Source organism: Myxine glutinosa, chromosome 7 (assembly GCF_964187855.1).
Source record: "Myxine glutinosa chromosome 7, kmMyxGlut1.1, whole genome shotgun sequence".
NCBI lineage: Eukaryota > Metazoa > Chordata > Myxini > Myxiniformes > Myxinidae > Myxine > Myxine glutinosa.
Window position 1 is genome coordinate 21,272,927 of NC_136267.1, and position 26,533 is coordinate 21,299,459.

General features: G+C 42.9%; 1 protein-coding gene across 1 annotated transcript in view; it reads right to left on the reverse strand.

Moving 5' to 3' along the window:
* Positions 1–22,471, reverse strand: part of LOC137430448 (metabotropic glycine receptor-like) — an 80,328-nt gene extending 57,857 nt beyond the window's left edge. The window contains exon 1 of the mRNA XM_078782652.1: positions 22,231–22,471. Within this exon, the coding sequence (XP_078638778.1) occupies positions 22,231–22,471 (241 nt within the window). The remainder of the gene's footprint in view (positions 1–22,230) is intronic.
* Between the last annotated feature and the right edge of the window lie 4,062 nt (positions 22,472–26,533).

The window sequence follows — 26,533 nt, forward strand, 5'->3', positions numbered from 1 at the left end:
ACTTTTAAAAATATACTAAACCTATATTTTCAGGGACAAGGAATCCAATGAAAGTATCAAATTAGTGCTATGGGGAATGGTAAGACACGAATCAAAGGTTTTGAGTTGCAAAATACTGTCTTTATATTCGCGATAAGTTGCATAATCAAATACATGTTATCATTTTGTACAGGCAGGTAATAACATCAAAATGTGTCACAATAATTCATATCACCAAACATACACAGGCAGTCAGCAAAATCATATATACACATGCAGTCAGTATAACTTCACATCTACACAGGCAGTCAATGACAAAATATACACAGGCAGTCAATGGCATCAAACATACACGATTACAGAATATGCCATTTAGAGTTCGTCATCACTGTCCTGTGTGTCGTATCCGACAATATAGTCCGCATCGTTTTCACAGTCCGTTCCACACAAGCAAAGGTCGGTCAAATTGATTGGCAAATCGAATTGGTCGAATGGTCGATCGAATCGAATTCGATGAATCGAATCGAATCGATCGAATGGTCGATCGAAGCGATTGGTCGAATGGTCGAATTGGTCGAATGGAATTGGTCGATTGGTCGAATTGGTCGAATCGAATTGGTCGGAATTGGCAAATGTAAACATTGATTTTCAGATTTTCCATGTAATAACGTTTCCAAAAATGTATAGGTTTGCTAATCTACCATGATTTTGAACGAAAAAACATAGTGAACCTGACTACTATTTAATAGTGTAATTAACACATTATAATCATCGTAAAATTTCAGCCAAATAAATATTTGAAATGTGATTAATGAATGAATTAATCAGAACGACGGGATATTAATTCTTGATGTGGAAGGGCTAATTGTGAGGGGCATGGGGACAGGAGAAACATCACAAGACAATAGCGTTTTTGAACTGTCTCTGTACAGGAACGACATCTTACGAGCATGCGCTGTGTGTGTGCTTTCAGTGACTCATTTCCCCTAATTGTGGCACTTTTAGCCTGGTGTCGCGAGGACAACACAGGTAATCATATATACTCGTATAATGGAGCAAATGTAGTACTGTATGTATGTATGTATGTACATGTATGTCCGCTCTATACCTCTTGGTTGTGGATGGCTGACCTGATGCCACCCATAATTGTAACATGAAAAAATCATACGTCTGCCATTTTGGTACCTAACAAATTTCGGAAGTGTCATATTCACAATCGCCATGCCATCCCTATAGGTTTTCTGTTCAGTGTAAAACGACCTCAGCGACTGTTAAAGGAATCATCAAATATGGAATGGTTGGAGCCGATAGGTGTAATGAGCCTTGCTTGTTTAGGTGAATTGTGGGGCAAAAGCCTTATTTCGAAAGTCGTGTATTGTGGACCAGAGATTGGTGGTGACTCCAAAAAAAAGGAAAGGTTCACTGATGTTGTAGTTCCTGCGTTTTTGCAAATTTCTACATAAAAGGATGTAAGGCAAGATAAATCAATAATAATCGGATCCAGAATTGCTGAATTTTTGAATGTTCACGCATGTTTTCCAAAAAAGCGCAGACAATATTTGGGTATGTCGTAGCTATGAAATAGTTTTTTTTTAACCATTTTTGGGGGAGAACAACATATTTAAACCAAATAACTCAATGAGCAATCTTCGATATAAAATTAGCCGAACCTCAAAATGTGTATGTATGTTTCATTACAACCATTGGTTGGACAGCTGGCCTGACTCCACCCACAATTGGAATCTGCCTCCAGCACTGAAAAAAAAAAATCATATGTCTGCCATTTTTCTGCTCTGTTATGTCCAAGACACATTCAGAAGTGTTTGATTTACAATCGCTATGCGTTCCCGATAGGCTTTCTCTTCAGTGTGAAAAGGACCAAAAGCGACTGTTAAAACAATCATCAAATGTAGAAAGGTTGCAGCACATCGGTGTCATAGCCGTTCTGAGGCACACAATTTGTGTAGGCCCCAGGCTTCAAGCCTTCTGGCCTATAGGATCATTCCTTCATGGCCCAGTGAAATTAGAATCTATCCAAGCTATATAAACACGATATATTACCTATGCACACATAAGCAGTTTTGGCTTCATTACATAAACCGAGTTTTTTTTATGAGGCATCGAGCAATCAAGCCATCGCTCTGTGCCTAAACACCACCTGCATTTGCAAAAAACAATTTCAGAAGCAAACGAGACTGTGCTTATACACCGCCCGTGTTTTTTATTTATTTATTTTGAGAACAATCAAAGCTGTGCTTATACGCCGTATGTTTGTGCATTTCACATTAACGCCTGAAGCATATCAAAGAAATCCCACCTGATGTGTTGACCGTTAATCCATTTTCCAGAATCCATTTTCAACGCATTCCCATTCCCTTATTGCAAATAATTCTTCGGACGTAATCCATAACATTGTGTGTATTGTAATCCTCTGTGTTGTGTTGGGTTTTGTGCACCCGTAATTTTGATGGGCTTTTTTCCTGAACATATATAATTTAACAACCTCACATGCATGTTTGTGGAAGCAAGAAAGGGGTGCAGCATTAGGGAGTGCACAGTGTGTTCTCAAATTATAATTTGGAATTATATTTGCTTTCAAATAATTTATTGTGTTGTCTTAAGGTACATATCTTGGCTATGTGAGCTACAGTCGTGGCCAAAAATATTGGCACCCTTGCAATTTTTTCAAATAATGCACCATTTCTTCCAGAAAATATTGAAGTTAAAAAATATTTTGGAATCCACATATGTATTTATTTGGTTTGCAGTGGAACAAAACAAAAAAAAGCTGAAAAAATTACGAAATCTTAGCTTATTCCACACAGGAATCCTAAAATGGCCCGGACAATATTATTGCCACCTTTTAGAAGTTGTTCGAAATAATTAGATTTCATGCAGGTGATTCTCCTTTACTTTTGAATTGAACTCACCTGTGGTGAGTTCCAGGTGCCTGCAATATAAAAATCACTCATTCAACCAGTTTGGATCGAGAAAAGGAGTCATTCTGCTGTTTTGTATCACTGTGTGTACCACAATGAGCATGGAGAAAAGAAAGAAAACCAGAGAATTGTCTGAGGAGGTCAGACACAAGATTGTAGCCAAGCATGGACAATCTCAAGGCTACAAGTCCACCTCCAGAGACCTTGATGTTCCTGTGTCCACCGTACACAAAGCTATCAGGAAGTTTAATGCCCATGGCACTGTAGCCAACCTCCCTGGACGTGACCGCAAGAGAAAGCTTGATCGAAGATTAGAGCAAAGGATTGTTCGAATGGTGAAGAAAGCACCTCGATCAACTGCCAAACAGATTCAAGCTGACCTTCAGACACAAGGTACGACAGTTTCAACTTGCACCATACGTCGCCAACTCAATGAAACGGTGTTCTGTGGTAGGAGCCCACTGTTGAGAGGGAGAGAGAGAGAGACGTAAGAAAGCCCGAATGGAGTTTTTCCAAAACATACCTAAACAAGCCAAAATCCTTCTGGGGGAATGTCCTGTCGACACATGAGACCAAATTAGGGCTTTTTGGTAAAGCACATCATCTCTATGTTTACAGAAAACAAAATGAAGCCTTCAAAGAAAAGAACACCTTCCCTACAGTCAAACATGGAGAAGATTCAGTGATGTTTTGGGGTTGCTGTGCTGCCTCTGGCACTGGGTGCCTTGAACATGTGCAAACTGTGCATGGAATCATTAAATCAGGAGATTACCAAGGCATTTTGGAGCGCAATGTTCAACCAATGTCAGAAAGCTGGGTCTCCGTCGAAGGTCATCGGTCTTGCAGCAGGACAATGATCCCAAACACACTTCAAAAAGCACCCAGGAATGGTTCAAGACAAAACACTAGACTGTTCTGAAGTGGCCAGCAATAAGTCCAGATCGAAATCCCATTGAACACCTGTGGGGAGATCTGAAAATAACGGTTGGGAGAAGCCACCCTTCAAATCTGAGATAACTGGAGCAGTTTTTACAAGAAGAGTGGGCCAAACTGCCAGTAGAGAGGTGTAGGGAGCTCATTCATGGCTATAAGGAAGCACTTGGCTGCAGTTATTTTGTGCTACCAAATATTAAGTCTCGGGTGTCAATAATTTTGTCAATGCCATTTCTTTTTATTTTCTGATTTAAAAGGACATATAAAGTTCTGAATCAAAAACAAAGGTTCTTTAATGTTAACAGTGAAATAAATAATTGTGGAGATGAAATACATTTGTCAATTTCAACTTATTGTTGTGTCCCCGGGGTTAAGACCCCAAGAGGACGAATGGCCAAAACAAGCTTTCACTCCGAGGTGTATACCCAATTTGGCGGTAGAGACACGTGCAGGAAGGTTCGAGATCTTACTTGATCGGGAACACACGCAGGGGTTATCCGATCCCCACAGACACAGAGACGGGACAGCAAAATCCACAATACAAGAAAAGTAAGATTCGACAATTAATTATTTAATTAAAATAAATGCAAGTAACAATGAAAGGTGAGGTAAAACTAAAATTCCTAAATTGAGACGTCTCCACTCAGACTCGTAAACAAACAAGGGGAAAACGAAAGTAAAAATAAAATCCCTTTTATAATCGGCCAAACTCAGCTTTGCATGCCCAAATAGCTGGTAAAGCTGCTGGTCATCGCCTTGAACCACGGTGCGGGAAACGCACAAAATGGCGCAAAATCGCACCCGCTGGCATGAGACAAGCAGGCAGGATCCTCTCTGTTTCGCTCGCGACCCCGTCCTTCTCTGCAGGGCACCACCGTCAACCAACACCTCCTCCTTCAACGTTGCAAACAGTCCGAAAGCCCCGACAACGTCTCATCACCGGCGCACCCGAAACCACAGCGTCCACTCGCGACAACAGCCAGAACGAGAGAGACAAAATGGCGAGACGCGTCTTTTTGCCTTCTCCCGAATGTTCCACGCTCATGTCACACTCTGTCCAATCACCAAGTACTACTCGATCACAAAGGCCGGGGCATGGCCTCCCCATTATGATACGTCAGGGAGGCGGAGTATAATCTCTCTTCGGGAATGTCCGGATGATGTCGAAAGACGTGAGGCGGGGCTTGCGTGCCGATCGGAAAATGTGCTGGGTGTTTGTTAGCCATGGCGGCGTTGTGAGCGAATGAGTCCATTTACAGTGCGATCGTTGTAGTTATTTTGGTGGCCCTTTGTGATGCAATAACAACAAAGGGAAAAATCACAGGGCAATTACACACTGAGGGTTATCCTTATGGACCCCTCGTATGGAGACACATACACGATCTTACCCGGACAGTCGGCCTAACTTAATTTACATTGAGGTAGGTTCTTCTTCTTCGCGACACGCGGAGCATTCTAAACCGACACAATTCTATCTCGTCTGAGGTATTTCATCCCTACCCCAAAAACATAACATTATTTTTCAAGAAAATTGTGAGTTATTTGAAAAAAGTGCAAGTGTGCCAATATTTTTGGCCATGACTGTAAACGCTCTGTCTATAATCTTCCCCGTTACAATATCTGCTTAGATCCGGTAAAAGTAGGCATATAAAAACCTGGCATCTGCATGAATTCACTGCCCACAATTCACAAGCGTGAACACTGTGTCATGCAAATTGAGTCACAATCTGTAAGGCTTGTGGAAGCAAGTTTCATGGAGATCTTAATTGTACGAGGTCTATCCGCTGTCTTCTTTGTGGTTGTATTGTAGTATGACGGTCGTTAGGACCACCCGGGGCTGCAGCCCTGTATCACGACACTATACATTAAGTGTTAGTACCAATTAAATAGCACACAGACTTGGCTTAGCAGCCTGGTGTTGGCTTAGCGGTTAGGGTGCCGGCTTGGGATCCTAGGATCCTGGGTTCGAATCCCGGTCGATCGCTGAATTAACGCCAGGGGGGTTGACTCAGCCTGTCATCCGTCCGAGGTCGGCAAATTGAGTACCAGCTTGCTGGGATGAATGATCCCGGTGTGTACCCCGGTTTAGAATAGGTACACTGTATCCCTGCGCATCGTAAGAGCGTGACCAAGGGTTGGCGTCAGGAAGGGCATCCGGCCATAAAAACATTGCCTCAAACAGGGAACCATGATTGTCATGGGGCCCGCAAGGCTAACCCCCGCTCTAGCGGGGGGAAAATGGCCTTAAAAAACGATCATTCATTCATATATACAGACTGTCAAACAAAGGTACGCGTATAAACTAATCACTAATTCTTTCCCACCACCGCCATCCAACACCATCACCGACTTGTACATAATGCACAGCTTTTCAATTCACCTGCCACTTTGAAGAAATATTTTTCCTTTTTAAGAAATAAGTTTAAATATAAATGTGAGTCAACATTTGCATCCTTCTATTAAAGTACACCATGAGGCTTTGCCATGTGGCCTGCTGGGAGGAAAATGACAGCCTGATCATTAACCATACTCAATAATGACCCAAGAACCTCCCTCCATCCTCCACCCATCTTCACTCACCGCCACAAGTTATCGGTGACATGCACGCAAAGAGGACGATCACAAATTCACACCTGAATGCCTGTAAACGTGAATCTTAATGGTAAGCCCTCGTCAGCACGTAATTTCCCTTCTCTCCTCTCTCTATGTTCCGTATCTCCAACTCTGTTCCACTTTGAACCAAACTTTCCATTCAAAAACATTGTACACTTGTTTGGAAACTGTCTTTAAAATATTTAAATGAATTAAGGATTTGCGCTCCTATTCGGGCTTGAACACATTAACTGCCGACTATGAGGACACTCGTAGTGCTGGGTGTACCAGATTGAGTATACTCGTAGTGCTGGGTGTACCAGATTCTGCCACTATGAGTACACTCGTAGTGCTGGGTGTACCAGATTCTGCCACTATGAGTATACTCGTAGTGCTGGGTGTACCAGATTCTTCCACTATGAGTACACACGCGTAGTGCTGGGTGTACCAGATTCTGCCACTATGAGTACACTCGTAGTGCTGGGTGTACCAGATTCTGCCACGATGAGTATTTTCATCGAAAAGATTAAGCTATTGTATTGCAAATAGAATATGCTGCCGGACCAGATAACACAGCAAACATCAGCTGGCAGTTTGGTGACCATAAATCTATGTAATAATCATGATCATTGTTCCCAGTCTCCATGAGAAGTTTTTCTAATTCATGTGCATTCGTACGTGCCATTTTGAAGGGTAACGACGGTAGCAAAAAAGAAAAAAACACGTGGAACTCAGCACACGATCTACCATTAGCAATGACGTAATACCAATGTCAATTCAGTGCTAAAAATAGTCACACCGGATAGCTCCTCCCTGGCATACGGAATTGAAAATCTTGTCCCACTGCCTCTACGAGTCCCCAAAGAAGCTATTTCGAAAGCTTATTAAATATGCACACACCCATACCGTTGTCAGGAAGCTATGTTGAGAAAAACATTTCAAAAACTATTATTGTTTGGGGATGTGTATATTAAAACTAACAGCTTTTTGTTTGAAGGAAAACTTGAATTTGGTAACATTTTCAGACCAAATTAGCCAAATTACTAAACTACCATATAAAACACTGTGTGTGTGTGTGTGTGTGTGTGTGTGTGTGTGTGTGTGTGTGTGTGTGTGTGTGTGTGTGTGTGTGTGTGTGTGTGTGTGTGTGTGTGTGTGTGTCCCTTCATAAGGGGAGGTTTTAAAGGCTTTGAGTAGTGCTTTCGGAGGTATTTGAGTGGGGGGTGGGGGGTGGCGGGAGAGGGGGGGGGGGGTTGAAGGGGCAATCTTTGAACACGACTGTGTGTCAACCGGTTAAAATACCTAAAAGACTGAGGACTCCGAAGACCCAATGGACTCCGAAGACCCAATGGACTCAAAACACCCTGAAGACTGTTAAATACCATGAAGCCCCAAAATACCCTGAGGACCCCAAAGACACAACAACAACAACAACAACTACATGCATTTTAAGGCCATTTTCCCTGCTAGAGCGGGGGTTAGCCTTGCGGTCCCCATGACAATCTTCTCCATCTTGCCCTATTTTCTGCATCTCTCCTTGTTAACCCCCTTGCCCGCATTTCTTCTTCCACCATCTTTAGCCAAGTCTTTCTCGATCTTCCCCGTCCTCTACTTCCTTCTACATTCATTTCCATCACTCTTCTTAACCAGTCACTTTCATCCTTCCTCAACACATGACCAAACCATCTCAACCTGTTCCTCTTCACAGCATCAATCACAGGCTCTATTCCCATCATCTTTCGCAATTCATCATTTGTCTTCCTCTCTCTCAACGACACTCCGCACATCCGTCGAACCATTCGCATTTCCACCCTTTCCAGCCTTCGTTGCTACTCTACGTTCATGACCCATGTCTCGCTCCCATAAATCATAACACTTCTCACACATGCAGCATACACCTTTCCCTTCAGCTTCAACGACACTCTCCTCCTCATCAGCACGCCACTCAGTTCCCGAAACTTCTTCCAGGAAAGCCAAGTCCCGAAACCCCAGAAACAAAAGACTGAAAACACCCTGAAGACCCAATGGACTCTAAAGACCCAAAATATCCCAAAGACCGAAAAGACCCCGAAGACCCAATGGACCCCAAACACCCGGAAGACCCAAAAGACCCCGAGGATCCAAAAGACCCAAACAATCCCGAGGACCCAAATGACTGAGAGGACCCAGAACACCCCAAGGACACCGAATATCCAAAATACCCCGAAAAGACCCAATGGACTCCAAACACCCAAATACCCCAAAGACCCTGAAGACTGTTCAAGACCCAAAATACCCCAAAGACCCAAAAATACCCTGAAGACCCACAAGACTGAAAAGACCCTAAAGACCCAATGGACCCCAAAGGCCCAACATTTTGGTAAGACCCAAAGACTGATCACCCAAAAGACCTCAAGGACCCAGAAGACCCAATGGACCTCAAACACCCAAATTACCCTGTAGACTGTGAAAGACACAAAAGACCCTGAAGACCCAGAAGTACCCAAAATACCCTGAAGACCCCGAAGACACTGAAGACTGTTAAAGACCCAAAATACTCCAAAGACCTAAAAACCCCAAAAGGCCACAAGATCCTTAAAGACGCAAACGACCATGTAAGACTCTAAGACCCCGAAGACCCTAAAGACCCTGAAAACCCATAAACACACCGAAGGCCCAAAATACCCCAAAGACCCTTAAATACCCTGAAGACCCCAAGGACCCAAATGACCCAGAGGACTTAAAAGACCGACAAGTCCCTGAAAACCCAAAATACCCTAAAAACACCAAGACCCTTAAAGATCCAAAATACCACAAAAACCCATAAAGACCCTGAAAAGCCAAAATACCCCAAGACCCCAAGACCCTTAAAGACCTAAAATACCACAAAGACCCTGATGACCCAAAAGACTCTGAAGACTGTTAAAGACCCAAAACGACCACGAAGACCCATAATACTCCAAAGATCCAAAATACCCCAAAGACCTTTAAATACCCTGAAGACCAAAAATATCGAAAAGACCCTGAAGACCGAAAAGACCCCGAAGACCCAAAGGAACCAAAGAACCTTAAAGACCGAAAAGAGTCCGAAGACCGAAAATATCCTGGTTACTGAAAGGATAAAAAGACCCAGAAGACCAAAAATACCCCAAAATACCCCAAGACCCAAAATATCCAAAATACCCTTAAAAACCAAGAAGACCCCAAAAACTCAGAAGACCGAAGAGACTCAGAAGACCAAAAAGACCCAGAAGACCGAAAAGACCCCGAAGCCCAAAAGTCCCTGAAGACCCTTAAATACCCAAACAATCCAAGAGACTGAAAAGACCCCAGAGCCCCTTAAAGACCCGGAGGACCCAGTGGACCCAAAATTACCCCATTAGACACAAAATACCCCGAAGACCCTAAAATACCCCCCAAAGATCCAGATTGAGGACCCAAAACACTCGAATGACCCAAAAGACACCGATGAACCAGAAGACCGAGAAGACACCGAAGATACTGACGACCCAAAAAACCCTGAAAATCGAAAAGACCCAGAAGACCGAAAAGACCCCAAAGACCCAAAATACCATGTAGACCCTTAAAGACCCCAAACGATCCAAAAGACTGAAATGCCCCCAGAGCCCCTTAAAGACCCTGAGGACCCAGTGGACACAAAATTACCCCCTAAGACACAAAATATCCCAAAGACCCTTAAATACCCCAAAGATCCAGATTGAGGTCCCAAAATATTTGATCGACTCAAAAGACCAAGAGGACCCAAAATACTCAAATGACCCAAAAGACACCAATGAACCAGAAGACCCAAAAAGACGCTGAAGATCCAAAAGACCACAAGGACCCAAATTACCGAGAGGACACAAAAGACCCCAAGGACACAAAAGACCCAAAAGAAGAGTAATTATGCCTCTTCCATTGGAATTGTAGACAGTGGCTTGCAAACTGAGCCTCAAGTTTGGTGTGCAGAAGCGGTATTTTTGGGGGGAGGGGGCGGGGGGGGATTAAGGGGCAATCTTTGAACACGACTGTGTGTCCACCAGTTAAAAGACCGAAAAGACAGGACCCAAAAGACCCCAAGTTATCAGAAGACCCCAAATTCCCAATGGACCCCAAACACTCAAAATACCCAAAGACCCAAAATACCCTTTAGACTGTTAAAGACACAAAATATCATGAAGACCCAGAAGACTCCAAGGACCCAGAAGACCCCCAAGGACTCTGAAGACCTGAAATACACCAAAGTCCCAAAACACCGGTTAAAAGACCTAAAAGACTCCGAGGACCCAAAAGACCCCAAGGACCCCAAACACTCAAAAGAAGAGTAATTATATGCCTCAAACATCCAAAATACCCTTTAGACTGTTAAAGACACAAAAGATCATGAAGACCCAGAAAACTCCAAGGACCCAGAAGACCACAAGGACTATGAAGACCTGAAATACCCCAAAGACCCAAAATACCCCAAAGACCCAAAGGACTGAAAAGACCCCAAAGACCCAAAAGTCCCTGAGGATCCAAAAGACCCAAGCAACCCCAAGTACCCAAATGACAGAGGACCCAAAAGACCCCAAGGACTCAGAAGATCCAAAATACCCCAAAGACCCAAAAGACCGAAAAGACCCGATGGACCCCAAACACCCAAAATACCCTGAAAACCCCAAAATACCCTGAAGACAAAAAAGACTCCAAAGACCCACAAGACTGAAAAGACCCTAAAGACCCCAAAGACCCTAAGACCCAAAATTTTGGTAAGGCCCAAAGACCCAAAAGACTGAGGACCCAAAAGACCTCAAGGACCCCGAAGACCCCAAATGCCTGAAGACCCAAAATACCCTCAGACTGTTGAAGACACAAAAGACCATGAAGACCCAGAAATCCCCAAGGACCCAGAAGACCCCAAGGACTCTCATGACCCAAAAGTCCCCAAAGACCCTTAAATATCCAGAAGAGCCAAAAGTTCCAAAATACCCCAAAGACTGCAAGACCCTTAAAGACCCAAAATTCCCCCAAAGACCAATAAAGACACCGAAGGCCCAAAACACTGAAAATACCCCAAGATCCTGAAAGATCCAAAAGATCACGAAGACCCAAAAGACCCCGAAGACCCAAAATAACCCAAAGACCCAAAAACCCTTAAATACCCAGAAGACCCTGAAGACTAAAATACACCGAAGACCCAAAAGACCCTTAAATACCTCAATGACCCAAAATATCCCAAAGACCCTTAAAGACCCCAAAGACTCAAAAACCCAAAAGACCCAGAAGACCCAAAATACCACAAAGACTCAAAATACATCAAAGACCCAAAAGACCACAAAGACCCCAGAGACCCAAAATATCCCAAAGATCCTTAGAGACCCAAAACACCCCAAAGACCCCAAAGACCAAAAAAAAAATCGAAAAGACCCAGAAGACCAAAAAGTTCCTGAAAACCCAAAATACCCCGAAGACCCTGAACGACCTCACATAACCAAACAATCCAAAACACCAAAAAGACCCTAAAGACCATTAAAGACCCTGAGGGCCCAGTGGAACCCAAACACCCAAATTACCCCAAAGACCCAAAATACCCCAAATACCTAGATGACTGAAAAGACCCGAGGACCCCAAAGATGCAGAGGACCCAAAAGACTCAAATGACCCAAAAGACCCCGAGGACCCAAATGACACAAAAGACCCAAAAGATCCCAAGGATGCAAAAGAGCTTGAGCACCCAAAATACCTAAATGAACCAGAGGACCCAAAAGACCCTGAGGACTCCGAAGACCCAAAATAAGAGTAATTATGTCTCTTACATTGGAATTGTAGACGGTGGCTTGCACACCGAGTCTCAAGGTCGGTGTACGGAAGCGGTTTTTTTACAATCACAATAAATATAAGGCACAGGGAGGTGACATTTGCTGAACGTGATGTGCAAAGTGCGCAGAGTAAACAGTGTCCATTTACGCCTGCAAGATATCTAATAAATAAAGAAGATATAAGCACACCTGACACTAGGCCCAGGCTTCAGACTTTGGCACGCTCACGCGGCTCCACTGTCAAATAAACTGTTCCAACCCATCATTTTTGACGGGTTTTATACTAGTATTAAATAAATCCCGCTATTATACTGTTGTTTATTACAGCCATTAATAGAAAAGTAAGGGATGAGAGAAGGAAAGTGGGATATATTGCTGGTGGTGGTCACTATATGGAAGGTTGAAAGATGGCATAAAGTTCATTCAGGAATCACCCAATATTAAATTTTGAGTTAAATTGTTTTCCCCGTTTTGACGCCGAGACTCTAAGTCCCCACCCCTGGAGCATGAACCGGGGAAGAAATCCCAAACAAATTGTTACATATTTCATGAATCTTTCCAGTGTTGATTGCATATACAAGGTTTCATTTTAAAATGTTTTAAAATGTGGCCGTAATTGCATTTTTAGTATTTGACCCTTTGACTCCGTCTCAAGCTGTGGGCCCAAAAATGACACTGCTCTTGCACCTTCTTGGCATGCGATGATCATAACTATAGTACCACGTTTGGTGAATTTCCTGCCCAAATGTTTTGAAGGATAGAGCGTGACAGACGGACGCACAGCTAGGACGGCTCGGTGATTCTAATATATAAAAGGAGCTCGGTCTCAGTGTGTGTTTGTGCTTCTGGCTGTCAAAGGACCTTATATTCCAGTAATTAGTAAGCATGGGTGGCTCGGCTAAATGATGCAATTCGTTTTTAGAAACATTCAAACATTTTTGTTGCAAGAATGTTCACAAACGGTGTTGGTCTGACAATTAATGAGTCATGAAAATTTAAAGGTATGATGGTCATTCAAAAAGTTATACAAATGAGAAACTCAAAATGGTTGAAGACACACCAAGCATTCTATTTTTCAATACACAAGTACCATACATATGGTTAGCAATAACATATAAAACAAGAAAAAGAGCAATCAGAGATTGCAAACCCTCGCCAGGATGTATTTTCAGTGGTTTTTAAGGCTTTTGTGTAAAAACAAATATGGCGGCCGAACCACGTGACCGATGACATCATCATTATTTTTTTTTTTAACTAATTTATGCCTAGATTATGCTCAAGAAATTTCATCTTGATCGGATGAAGTTTTGTACTCGTCGAATTATGACGTCATAATGGAGGCACCTATGACATAATGAACATATTTTATTCCCTATGGAGAGTTCTTCACAATGAGCCATGTCTCAATTTTTTCTATTCAGCGCTTTCGGAGATATGGAGGTGAAAAGTTTTTCGTTTTTCCCAAGATGGCGGCCAAACCACGTGACCGATGACATCATCATTTTTATATTCTCCACCAGTTTATGCCGACATGGCACTCAAGAAATTTCATCTTGATTGGATGAAGTTTTGTACTTGTCAAATTATGACGTCATAATGGCGGCACCTATGACATCATCATTAACATATTTTATTCCCCATGGAGAGTTCTTCACAATGAGCCATGTCTCAATTTTTTCTATTCAGCGCTTTCCGAGATATAGAGATGCAAAGTTTTTCGATTTTTCCAAGATGGCGGCCAAAACACGTGACCTATGACGTCATAATTATCATAAAGAATTCTACAGGTGGAGTTGCACCTATGGTGAAAATTTCCTGTCAATCGGACCACCGGTTGCAGAGAAAATCATATTTATTCTGTGCGGACAAACAGACAAACAAACGGACTCAAATGCAATACCCTCCTCCCCTGGCGAGGGTAAATATTTCATATTTACAGAAGCATGCCTCATTTCACTTTCGTTTGCTGTGTCTTGGACTATTATGGAGTGTCTTGTTTGGAGAACCCTTTGAATGCTCCTTGTATAACTTAACCCTTTGAGTACGGATGACGTCCAGTGCCGCAACCTGCGAAAAAGTTTTGTGTACGGATGACGTTACTACACGTCATCGACTATACCTATAAATAGATCGTCAGTACGTGGTTGCATTCCCGAACCAAAATGCCAAATTAATCCCGTGCCGGGGGTATTTTTATCAAAAAAAAAAATCCCGTACTCAAAGGGTTAAGGACACTGATATCAAGAGGTAATGGATACATCATCACAATCTATAGGATTTGAAGTAGGGTTTACAACATCATGAGGCAAGTACTCAAATGGAACGCACAAACAGAGAAGTTCAAGCAAGACTCGATGTTACGACTTTGATAAAAACAAAAGTGTAAGTGTGCCAAAAGCCTTTATGTTACCTGTTGTGGTTTATAAATGACCAATGATAGTTGTGATAAATGATCTTGTACGACAATACATGTTATGTACCAAGTTAGATTAACTATGACAGTGTGAGAGAGCTTCTCTTTATGATAAAGTCTAGAGAAAGAAGATGAATATCCCCCAAAAAATGTTGTGTTGAAGATAAGACAGATGGCCTGAGAGCTGACCTGTGCTTCCATCCACGGAACTGGTTGGATTGTAGTAACCTGGGTGACAGACACACTTGTAGGCCCCAAGTCTGAACCCATGACCCCTATGAGGCACACACTGGGGCAGAACAAACCATATTAGTTGAACAGCTGTTACATACTTGTTCTTTAGTCTTTAAACAGCATGCTATATTCACATCGGATACGACACACCGAGTGGGGCAAAATAAACCAGACAAGTGACTTGGTTTAAATATATATATATATATATATATATATATATATATATATATATATATATATATACATATATATATATATATATATATATATATATATATATATATATATATATATATATATATATATATATATATATATATATATATATATATACATATATATATATATATATATATATATATATATATATATATATATATATATATATATATATATACACACTACCGGTCAAAAGTTTTGCAACACCTCGATTTTTCCAGTTTTTATTGAAATTTACGCAGTTTAATGTCTCAATGTACTCTGAAATTAAGCATAGAACAAATAAACAATTGGAGATAAAAAAGAAATCATAGAATCATTTTGTTTAACAAAATGTAATTTAAATTTTTGACTCGGCAAAGCAGCCACCTTTTGCAGATATAACCGCCGAACACACTCGTGGCATTCTTTCTACAATGGAAATCAAATATTGTTCGGGAAGTTCTTTCCAACACTGTTGCAGAAGTTCCCACAAATGTGTTGCACTTGAAGGTTGCTTTGCTTTCACCCTTTTGTCCAGTTCATCCCAAACCAGCTCGATGGGCTTTAAGTCTGGAGACTGTGCTGGCCATTCCATGATTTGAAGCCTACCGTCTTGTTCTTTTCCTCGAAGGTAGTTTTGACATAGCCTGGAGGTGTGTTTAGGGTCATTATCTTGCTGTCGGATGAACCCCTGATCAACTAGGCGTATACCAGAGGGTATTGCATGGTGCTGCAAAATGCTGTGGTAGCCCTTTTGGTTCAGGATGCCAGTCACTCTGTGCAAGTCGCCGACTCCGGATCCAGCAAAAAAGCCCCACACCATCACGCTTCCTCCTCCATGTTTGACAGTTGGTGTCACACACTGAAGAACCATCCTTTCGCCTACTCGACGGTGTACAAAAACCCTGCGCGATGAACCAAAGATTTCAAATTTCGATTCATCAGTCCATAAGACCTTCTTCCAGTCTTCAGTAGTCCACTGGCGGTGCTTCATGGCCCAGGCAAGCCTCTTTTTCTTATTTTGTCATCTTAGCAATGGCTTTCTTACTGCCACTCGACCTGTCAAACCTGCAGCTCGAAGTCTTCTCTTCAAAGTTGAAACTGAGACTTGCTTACTTTGACCAGTGTTAAGCTGTGCTTGAAGCTGTTGTCCTGTGAGCCACCTATCACGCAAGCTGTTGACTCTCAGAAACTTGTCTTCTAATTCTGTTGTGGCTTTGGGTCTGCCAGACCTCTTCCTGTCAGAGTTTCCTCCAGTTTCCAAGTGCCTTTTGATGGTGTAGGAAACTGTACTCACTGACACTTTGGCTTTCTTTGCAATTTCTTTAAAGGAAAGACCTACACTTTTAAGGGTTATAATGGTCTGTTTGTCTTCCTTTGTTAATTGCCTTTTTCTCTCCATTATGACAGCAATATACTACTTCCTGCAGTGCAATATTGTCCAAATAATGCTTCAGTTTCCAATATACTACTTCCTGCAGTGCAATATTGTCCAAACAACCACTGGACTACTACACGCTCAACCTCACCACACCCAATGGATATTCTTACATCAATAAACCACGCTCGGAGGGCCGAGGTGGTGGAATTGCCGTTATTCACCGACAAGACATCAAGACCAACCTCATCTCCATCTCATCTGCTCCATCATTTGAACACCTGGCTTTTAAACTCTCTGGTCACACACAGTCAGTCATGGCTGTTGTCTACCGCCCTCCCAAACCACACCCATCATTCCTGTCTGACTTCTCCTACTTTCTGACCCAGCTATGTTCCCTCTCCCCCTCAATCCTCCTCCTTGGTGATTTCAATATCCACATGGACTCCACTGACTCCACGCTAACCACTGACTTCACTGATTGACTCACCTGCTTTAACCTCACTCAACATGTCAACTTTCCTACCCATAACCGTGGTCACATTTTGGACCTTGTCTGCTCTACTGGACTAATTTTGCACCATCTCTCTGGCTCCGACCTCACTCTCTCTGACCACCTAGCCATCACTCTGACCATCAACATCCCCACCCCAGCACCAAGGCATTATCGCACTGTCAACTTCCGTAAGCTAAACGCTCTTTCACCTACCTCATTCTCATCGACCCTCTCTGAAAAAATGTCCACTTCTCCCTTCGTTGACCTCCACACCCCTTCTGACCTCACTGACTACTACAACCACACTCTCTCCTCCTGCCTTGACCAACTTGCGCCTATAAAAACCAAAACAGTTTCTTTCACCCATTCTGCTCCCTGGTTTACCCCTGAACTCCGCCTGATGAAAACTCGTACTCGCCAACTTGAAAGACTCCGCAATAAAACGGGTCTCACAGTTCACTCCCAGGCCTACAAGGACCACATACAACACTATAAAGATGCCCTCTCCCGCGCCCGCTCCGCCTACTACTCTCAAATTATCCACTCTGGCTCCGGAAACCCAAAAGCACTCTTCTCTACAATGAACAAACTCCTCAGCCCCCTGAACACCACCACCCAGTCATTCACAATAGACAACTGCATCTCCTTCCTTTCATTCTTCCAACGCAAAATTGAAAACATCTACAACAGCTTGACCACCGCCGCACCTGCTCCCCCTCAAACCACCTGCCCCCCCTTATCCTGCCATCCCCTGTCTCAATTCTCCCCAGTCTCCCCAACTGACCTCTCTGAACTCCTCATCGGAATGAAAACTGCCACCTGCACTCTTGACCCCATCCCCTCCAGCTTTGTGAAGGCCTCCCTTCCTGCTCTCTCTCCACTTATCATTGCAACAATAAACTCCTCCCTGTCTACAGGCATCGTCCCACCATCCCTCAAAATTGCTGCTGTTACCCCCATTCTGAAAAAACCTGGACTAAACCCTGACACCCTAAATAACTTCAGACCCATCTCCAACCTACCCTTTCTGTCAAAGGTTTTGGAACGCGCTGTAGCCACTCAACTCAAACATCACCTCTCTGCCAATAACCTGTATGAAACATTCCAATCCGGATTCCGCTCCTACCACAGTACTGAAACTGCTCTCCTCAAAATCACCAACGACCTTCTCCTCTCCTCTGACGCTGGCAACCTCAACATTCTCATCCTCCTCGACCTCAGCGCCGCCTTTGACACCATCGATCACACCATCCTCCTCACCCGACTTGAAACCACCTTTAACATTACCGGCACTGCCCTCTCTTGGATTAAATCATACCTCTCTGACAGACGTCAGTTCATCTCCATCAATAACTGCAAATCCCCCACTGCTCCCCTCCCCCAAGGTGTCCCCCAAGGTTCAGTTCTTGGCCCCCTCCTCTTCATCCTTTACCTGTCCCCCCTCGGTCACTTAATCCGCCGTCATGGTCTCCAATTCCACTGCTTCGCCGATGACATCCAGCTTTTCATCTCCACCAAGTCCATCTCCACCGCCACCCACTCTATCCTGACAAACTGCATCACTGAAATAAAATCCTGGCTTCAATCCACCCTCAGAAACCCTCATCCACGCCTTCATCACTTCCCGTCTGGACTACTGCATTAGCCTCCTTTATGGTTCACCCTCAACAATCACCAATAAACTCCAATACATTCAGAACTCCGCTGCCCGTCTACTCACCCATTCCCGGACCCATGACCACATCACCCCCGTCCTTTACAAGCTTCACTGGCTCCCCATCTCCCAGAGAATCCAGTACAAAATCCTCCTCTTGACCTACAAAGCCCTCCATAACCTGGCCCCATCCTACCTGGCTGACCTCCTCTCCAGACACACTCCCACCCGCAACCTCCCTCTGCTGGTACCAACCTCCTGACCCCCCCCCCCCCCATCCGGACCAAATTTAGATCCTGGGGGGACAGGGCCTTCTCCATCGCTGCTCCCACCCTCTGGAACTCGCTACCTCACACCATCAGAGACTCCTCCTAACTCACCACATTCAAAACATCACTCAAGACCCACCTGTTCAACACTGCATTCAACATTTAACCCACAGCATCTAACCCCTGACTATCTCCTCTCCTTCTCCCTCCTTTGTGCTTTGAATATTTCCCTATTGATTCTTCTTTTTTTGCAATTGTTTTTATGTTTTGCTATGCATTATGTTTTGCACTCTGTCAAAGCGTCTTTGGGCTTCCTGAAAAGCGCTATATAAAATAAATGCATTATTATTATTATTAAATAATGCTTCAGAGGGTGTAATAACAGTCTGCTCCAATACTGCTTTTATACAAACAGGGGGTTTGTAATCAAGTAATCAGCAGGGGTTGGGACACCTGTAGGAATTGTTTGCATCAACTTTCAAGGCTTAATTTACTTACATTGCTGCAGAACAGCTGTAAGTTGTTAACCCATTACTTGTTCCCTGAAGAAGGCCTTTTTTTTTTTACAATATAACTGTGCAAGTTACATTATTTTCCCGTTTTTGCTAACCTAATCATTTTTCTCTCTTTTTTTTACCTCGAGCAGTTTACTGCTTACCTTTGTACCATTTCAGGTCATTCACTGGACTTGAATTGCTTAAATTTCAATAAAAACTGGAAAAATTGAGGTGTTCAAAAACTTTTGACCAGTAGTGTGTGTATATATACATATATATATACATCTATACCTGTACAAATTGAGGCCTAGTTCACACGACTGTCAGAAAAGAATGGCATAATAATTGAGATATTTGAATGGAAATATCCGAAATATGGAACAAAACATTGTAATGCTTGTTCGTCATACAGAAAAGTCCTACTAGACCTCAAATGGCACATTAAACTGGGCTTCCTTCCAGGAAATACGAGCTGCACACAGGACTGCACACTCATCCAGGCACGTTAAGGGTTCTTTCTCGAGCACATGTAATGCTCCTCACTTTGAGTTGTTTAAACTTGGTGTCAGATTAATGGACTGTACTGCAAGCAAATTCTTCATTGCCCCAAACAAACTTGCTGATGCCAGGTCTGTGGTCAGTGCTTGGCATTATAATCATTAATTTTGTATTACGTCTTGTAGTAAACGAAGCAAAAATCTTGTGATGCAGATAGTGAACAGCTCAACATAAATGATGGATCACAAAAAGATTTGGGCACTGGCATGATAGAATATTATGATTTTAGCAGTGCTTGATGCGAAAAAGATTTAGGGCATGATCTGCAATCTTTAGTGGCACGCTTCAATTTCTGCAATAATACCAACGTTCTTCCTGAGTTAATTTGCATGTAAAAAAAATGTCGGGTTAAATCTTAATGTGAAAGGCAACAGACAGTGGTTTTGTTCTTCAGAAGTTCAGACATCAGCAAGAGCTTGGTTAAAAAGTCAGTCATAATTAAGGCAGAACAATGAATATAAGAGAACATACCAAGCCAAATACAGTGTACTGTATATACAGTCGTGGCAAAAAGAATATTGGCACCCTTGCACTTTTTTCAAATAATTCACCATTTCTTCCAGAAAATTATTGAAATTTAAAAATCTTTTGGTATCCACATATAGTCCAGTATTTTTAGGCGAGTTATATAAGGCAACCTGGGGGAAAAGGTTATAGTTTTTATACTTTGCACACATACAGTATAATCATCATTGCTTACTGTCTGAAAGTTCCTGAAAAATCCAATGTCAGCAACTTTGTCAAATGTCACACCAAACATGCCTACCCTTTTAACGACCGCGGCAGAATATTTTTTGGGGATAGGTTTGCTGGGAAACAAATATTGTTAATTGTTATTGCCTTTTTTGTTTGTTCGCAGGCTTGAAAAATGGCAGAAGATTGCTTCTTCTGTGGTGAAAGTTTGAACCAGGGGTCCACTTGTGCTGTTTCAAGAGGACTTCAAACCAGTATTGAGAAAAGTTTAGAGTATGGAGATGGGCTGCATACTAAGCTCACAGACTGTTCCTCAATTGTTGTGCAAACAGACTGTCGGAAGGATTATACCCGTCCAGGATCCAAAAAGAAACCTTCCAGCACAGACAAACCAACATCAGAAACACCCAGTCTACGTTCTGCCATGCGAGAATTTGATTTCAAGACTGACTGCGTCTTCTGTGGCGAGAAAGCCAGCGCAACGGTTGAAAAGAACAAAGGAGCTAAATTTCGGAGGGAAATCTATGAAGTCAGAACCATTGAAATGAGAGACAAAGTGATTGCCCGAGCTCTTCAAAGAGGGGATGAGTGGGGTGAGGTTGTTCTAGCCTGGGCAGAGAGTCATAGATTTTGTGGCAGCTGAAGCAAAGCACCACAACAAGTGCTATTCAAGATACTTTTCTGACAAGATCTCTGATAAAAGTCAAGGTCGTCCAGAGGATTAAGAAAAGCAGTATGCGTTCAACAAGCTTTGTGCATATCTGCATGAGAATGATGAATGTCAATATTCTATTGCCGAGCTTGAAGAAAGAATGAATGAAGAAGGCAACCAGGCATACAGCAGGAAACATTTTAAATAAAAACTACTGGCAAACTTTGGAGACAATCTCACCATAACTGAGTTACCAGAGAAGAATGGAGTGGTGAGTTTGAGAGACAATGCACAGAAGATCCTTCATAACAAGTGGTACACAGATAAAGCGTCTGACACAATGACTGAACGAAAACGGATAGTTGAGACGATAGCAGCAATTGTCCGAGAGGATGTCAGGTCGTACATCTTCGATGGTGATACCTATCCAGCAACAAATTCTTTGGAAGAAACAGCTGGTAAGATGGTCCCAGAAACGCTGAAATGCTTCGTTGATGGTGTCACTCAACCAAACAAAGGAAGAAACAAAAACTCAGACAGAAAGTCAGCAACTATCCAGCATGCTATCATGTTTGCAAGCCGCCCAAGATCAAGATCAAGATCTGTGTCACCAATCCTGTTGAGTGTTGCGGTGTACATACATCGTAAATATGGCCATAAGGATCTCATCAATCTGCTGCATAATACTGGATTAGCAGAGACCGACGCTGAAGCACTCCGATACGAAAATTGCCTTGTCCTGGACTCATCAACTCCTGACAACACATTGATAGAGGGATTCATGCAATTTGCATTCGACAATGCCGATTTCAACACCAACACCCTTGATGGTCATAACACATTTTACGCAATAGGGGGTATTGAGTGCATCACCCCTGCCATGAACACTGGAAGGAACACACCAGTGCCAAGGTGCAAGGAAAATTTACTTGCAGGTGTCATTGGCACTTTTGGAGACATACCCATCAGGACATACAAAAAGCCAGAAACACCTGGACTGCAACGAATCGCAGTCAGAAGCCTGTCTCTGTGTCCTGAGGAAGCATCTCGATCCTTGATGAGGGCCATGAAGTTGGACTCTTTGTGGATGGCAGGCTGTGCAATGGAAATACTACCAAGGCCATCATGGGCTGGTTTCATGGAGGAAGCAATGCAAAATTCAGGACTGTATGCAGTCAGTTCGGTTGATGCACTTCCATTCATAAACCTTCACCCAACCAAACCAAGTGCCATCTATACAGCTCTGATGTTTGCTGTTGATGAGTGCAAGAAGAACAACAAAGCCAGGTGCGTCGTGACGTTTGATCAACCATTGTATCAAAAAGCTTCAGAAATCGTCACGGCATCATCAGAAGACCTCGGAAATTATGCAATTATGCAGCGATGCAGACACTGATTGTGTCCACAGCCCTACATCACACGACAGAGGGCCAGCCAGTGGTAGTCACAGGAACTGACACTGACACTGACCTCCTCGTGATCCTCGTGGCCAGAGCACCTTCTGATTGCAACATCTGTCAGGTCAATCCTGGGCACAGTAAAGCCCCACAGAAAGTATTCAGTGTGCCTGCCATCCAGCAAGCTCTTGGAAACTTGAAGGACAACTTACTGTTTCTTCATGCTGTAACTGGCAGTTACACGACATCAGCGCCGTACCAGCAAGGAAAAAAGAAAGACTACAAAGTACTGAAATCAAATGACCACCTGGCACAGACTGTGACAGTCTTCAACATCCCAGAAGCAGACGCAGAGGACATTGCAAAGGCTGGTGAAGAATTTTTGCTGGCACTGTATGGTGATTCACCTTTCAACAGTTTGGATGATTTCAGACTCGCAGCGTTCAAGAAAAATAACGCCAAAAAGTCGACAAACAGTGTTTTCCAAATGGCAAGCCTGCCACCGACCAGTGCAGCTGCTCGTCAGCATTCCTTCAGGACCTACTGCCAGGTTCAGCAGTGGATGGAAAACAACATTGATCCAACCAAATGGGGATGAATTCTGTCCAATGGTTCCCTTCTGCCAGTGCCAACAGATTTGCCTTCAGCTCCGGATAAACTGATGCGCATTGTGTCATGCAAGTGCAAGGCTGGCTGCACTGGTGGCTGTGGCTGTCGACGAGTAGGCATGCCTTGTTCCGTCATCTGTAACTGTATGGGGCTAACATGCAACAATGCATTGGAACTGAATGACTTGGAAGACTGATCAATAATTTTTTGTGAATTTTTAGTTTGCAGTAAGTTTTCAGACCAAAAATCACGATTTCAAGCTGACATCAGCACAAATATAACATCATGTATGGTTATTATGTTGTTAAAAATGGGTATGATTATGAAGATAAATGTGTTTACTTTCATTTTTATGTGATTAATGCACCAATAATAATTAGTATTTGAAAGGCATTGGATAATCTATCCATACCCTCTAAATATCTGACACATGATTCTATAGCGGAAATGCTTAAAATGAATGCAATAAATAATTATGTTGCTGACACTGGATGTTTCGGGAACTTTCACAAGATAAAGTTTGGCCCCTTCTTTTAGTGTGCGAAAAATGAAAACTATAACCTTTTCCCCCACCCCAATACCTAATCATACTGGATGAATATGTATTTCTTTAGTTTGCAGTGGAACAAAACAAAAAAACCTGAAAAAAATTACTAAATCTTAGCTTATTCCACACAGAAATCCTAAAATGGCCTGGACAATATTATTGGTACCTTTCAGAAGTTGTTAGAAATAATTAGATTTCAAGTAGGTGATTCTCATTTACTTTGGAAGTAAATTCACCTGTGGTGAGTTTCAGGTGCCTGCAATATAAAAATCAGTCATTCATCCAGTTTAAAGAGAGAAAAGGAGTCATTCTGCTGTTTTGTGTCACTGAGTGTACCGTAATGAGCATGGAGAAAAGAAAGAAAACCAGAGAATTGTCTGAGGAGGTCAGACACAAGATTGTAGCCAAGCATGGACAATCTCAAGGCTACAAGTACACCTCCAGAGACCTTGATGTTCCTATGTCCACCATACGCAATGTTATCAGGAAGTTTAAGGCCCATGGCACTGTAGCCAACCTCCATGGATGTGGCCGGAAGAGAAAACTTGATCGTAGATTGCAGCGAAGGATTGTTCAAAAGGTGGAGAAAGCAACACGATCAACTGCCAAACAGATTCAGGCTGACCTTCAGACACAAGGTACGACAGTTTCAACTCGCATCATCCGTCACCACCTCAATGAAAGGAGACCCAGGAGTACCCCACTGCTGCTGAGAGAGAGACATAAGAAAGCCCGACTGGAGTTTCCCAAAACACACCTGAACAAGCCAAAATCCTTCTGGGAGAATGTCCTGTGGACAGATGAGACCAAATTAGAGCTTCTTGGTAAAGCACATCATCTCTACGTTTACAGAAAACAAAATGAAGCCTTCAAAAAAAAGAACACCTTCCCTCCAGTCCAGGATGGAGGAGGTTCAGTGATGTTTTGGGGTTGCTGTGCTGCTTCTGGCACTGGGTGCCTTGAATGTGTGCATGGCATCATTAAATCAGGAGATTACCAAGGCATTTTGGAGTGCAATGTTCAACCTAGTCTCAGAAAGCTGGGTCATGCAGCCCAGGTCATGCAGCCCGTCGAAGGTCATGGGTCTTGCAGCAGGACAATGACCCCAACCACACTTCAAAAAGCACCCAGGAATGGTTCAAGACAAAACGTTGGACCGTTCTGAAGTGGGCAGCAATGAGTCCAGATCTAAATCCCATTGGACACCTGTGGGGAGAACTGGAGCAGTTTGGAGAAGGCACCCTTCAAATCTGGGAAAACTGGAGCAGTTTGCACAAGAAGAGTGGGCCAAACTGCCAGTAGAGAGGTGTAGGAAGCTCATTCATGGCTATAGGAAGCACTTGACTGCAGTTATTTTGTCCAAAGGCTGTGCTACCAAATATTAAGTCTGGGGTGTCAATAATTTTGTCAATGCCATTTCTTTTTATTTACTGATTTTAAAGGATATATCAAGTTCTGAATCAAAAACAAAGGTTCTGTCATATCAATAATGAAATAAAGAATTGTGGATACCAAAAAATTTATTAATTTCAACAATTTTCTGGAAGAAATGATGAATTATTTGAAAAAAAGTGCAAGGTTGCCAATATTTTTGGCCACGACTATATATACATGTACATACATACAGTCTGACCCCGCTATTTGCGGTTGATAAAATACGACATGTTTGTCTATTCGTGGAAAAATGTCCCGCAAATTCGCGCTTGTTTTTTTTTCTTTTCGAGGCTGTGCTCTGTGAAATCATAGATTTTTTTTTGGCCACGACTATATATACATGTACATACATACAGTCTGACCCCGCTATTTGCGGTTGATAAAATACGACATGTTTGTCTATTCGTGGAAAAATGTCCCGCAAATTCGCGCTTGTTTTTTTTCTTTTCGAGGCTGTGCTCTGTGAAATCACGGATTTTTTGCCCCCCCCCCCCCCCCCCCCCTATTCGCGGCCATGTTCGGCGAATTCGCGGTTTTCCAGGGGTGCAAAAAAAAACATTCACGAGCCGCTACCTTGACACATTTATAATTTATAGTGTGGGCACGAATTTTAGCCGCACAATAAGCAAGCTTCGCAGGATATCCCACCAGATGTGTAAACAAGTCATCCTCCGTGAATTATAGAATGAAAATGCTTGATTAAATCGATTACAGTTTTCATTTATGGTAAAGCATCATCAGAGATGCTACACAATGAAAACGCTTCGGGGGATGTTCCATCAGCGACTAAAATTAAGTCATCGTCCGTGAATTATAGAATGCAAATGCTTCATTAAATCTATTATTCAAATTAGCAGGTATGCTCGATACGGCATCATCCGATAACATCTCCACAAACAATGGGTTCCCGCAGATACCCACAATGCTCACAATCCTACATAAATACATATTCTGTCCTCAATCTCGATCATTGTTCTCGTCCCGTTGCTTCGACCTGTGGTTTTGACTCGCTCTGCTCATCGTTCAGTAATGGCTCCCAAGCGCAAGCCACTGCCAGAGATGCGTCGACTACCAAGAGGCAGAAGAAAGTGATGTGCCTGAGCCAAAAAGTGGAGCTGCTCGACCGGCTTTCGAGAGGAGGGAGTGCGGCCTCTTTGGGCAGGCATTACGGCATCAACTAATCCACCATTCGCTACATACAGAAGAACGAGAAGGCGATTCGTGAGAGAGTTTCAGCGAGTGCTGCATTTAGTACGAATGTGGTCAACCATGTGCGGA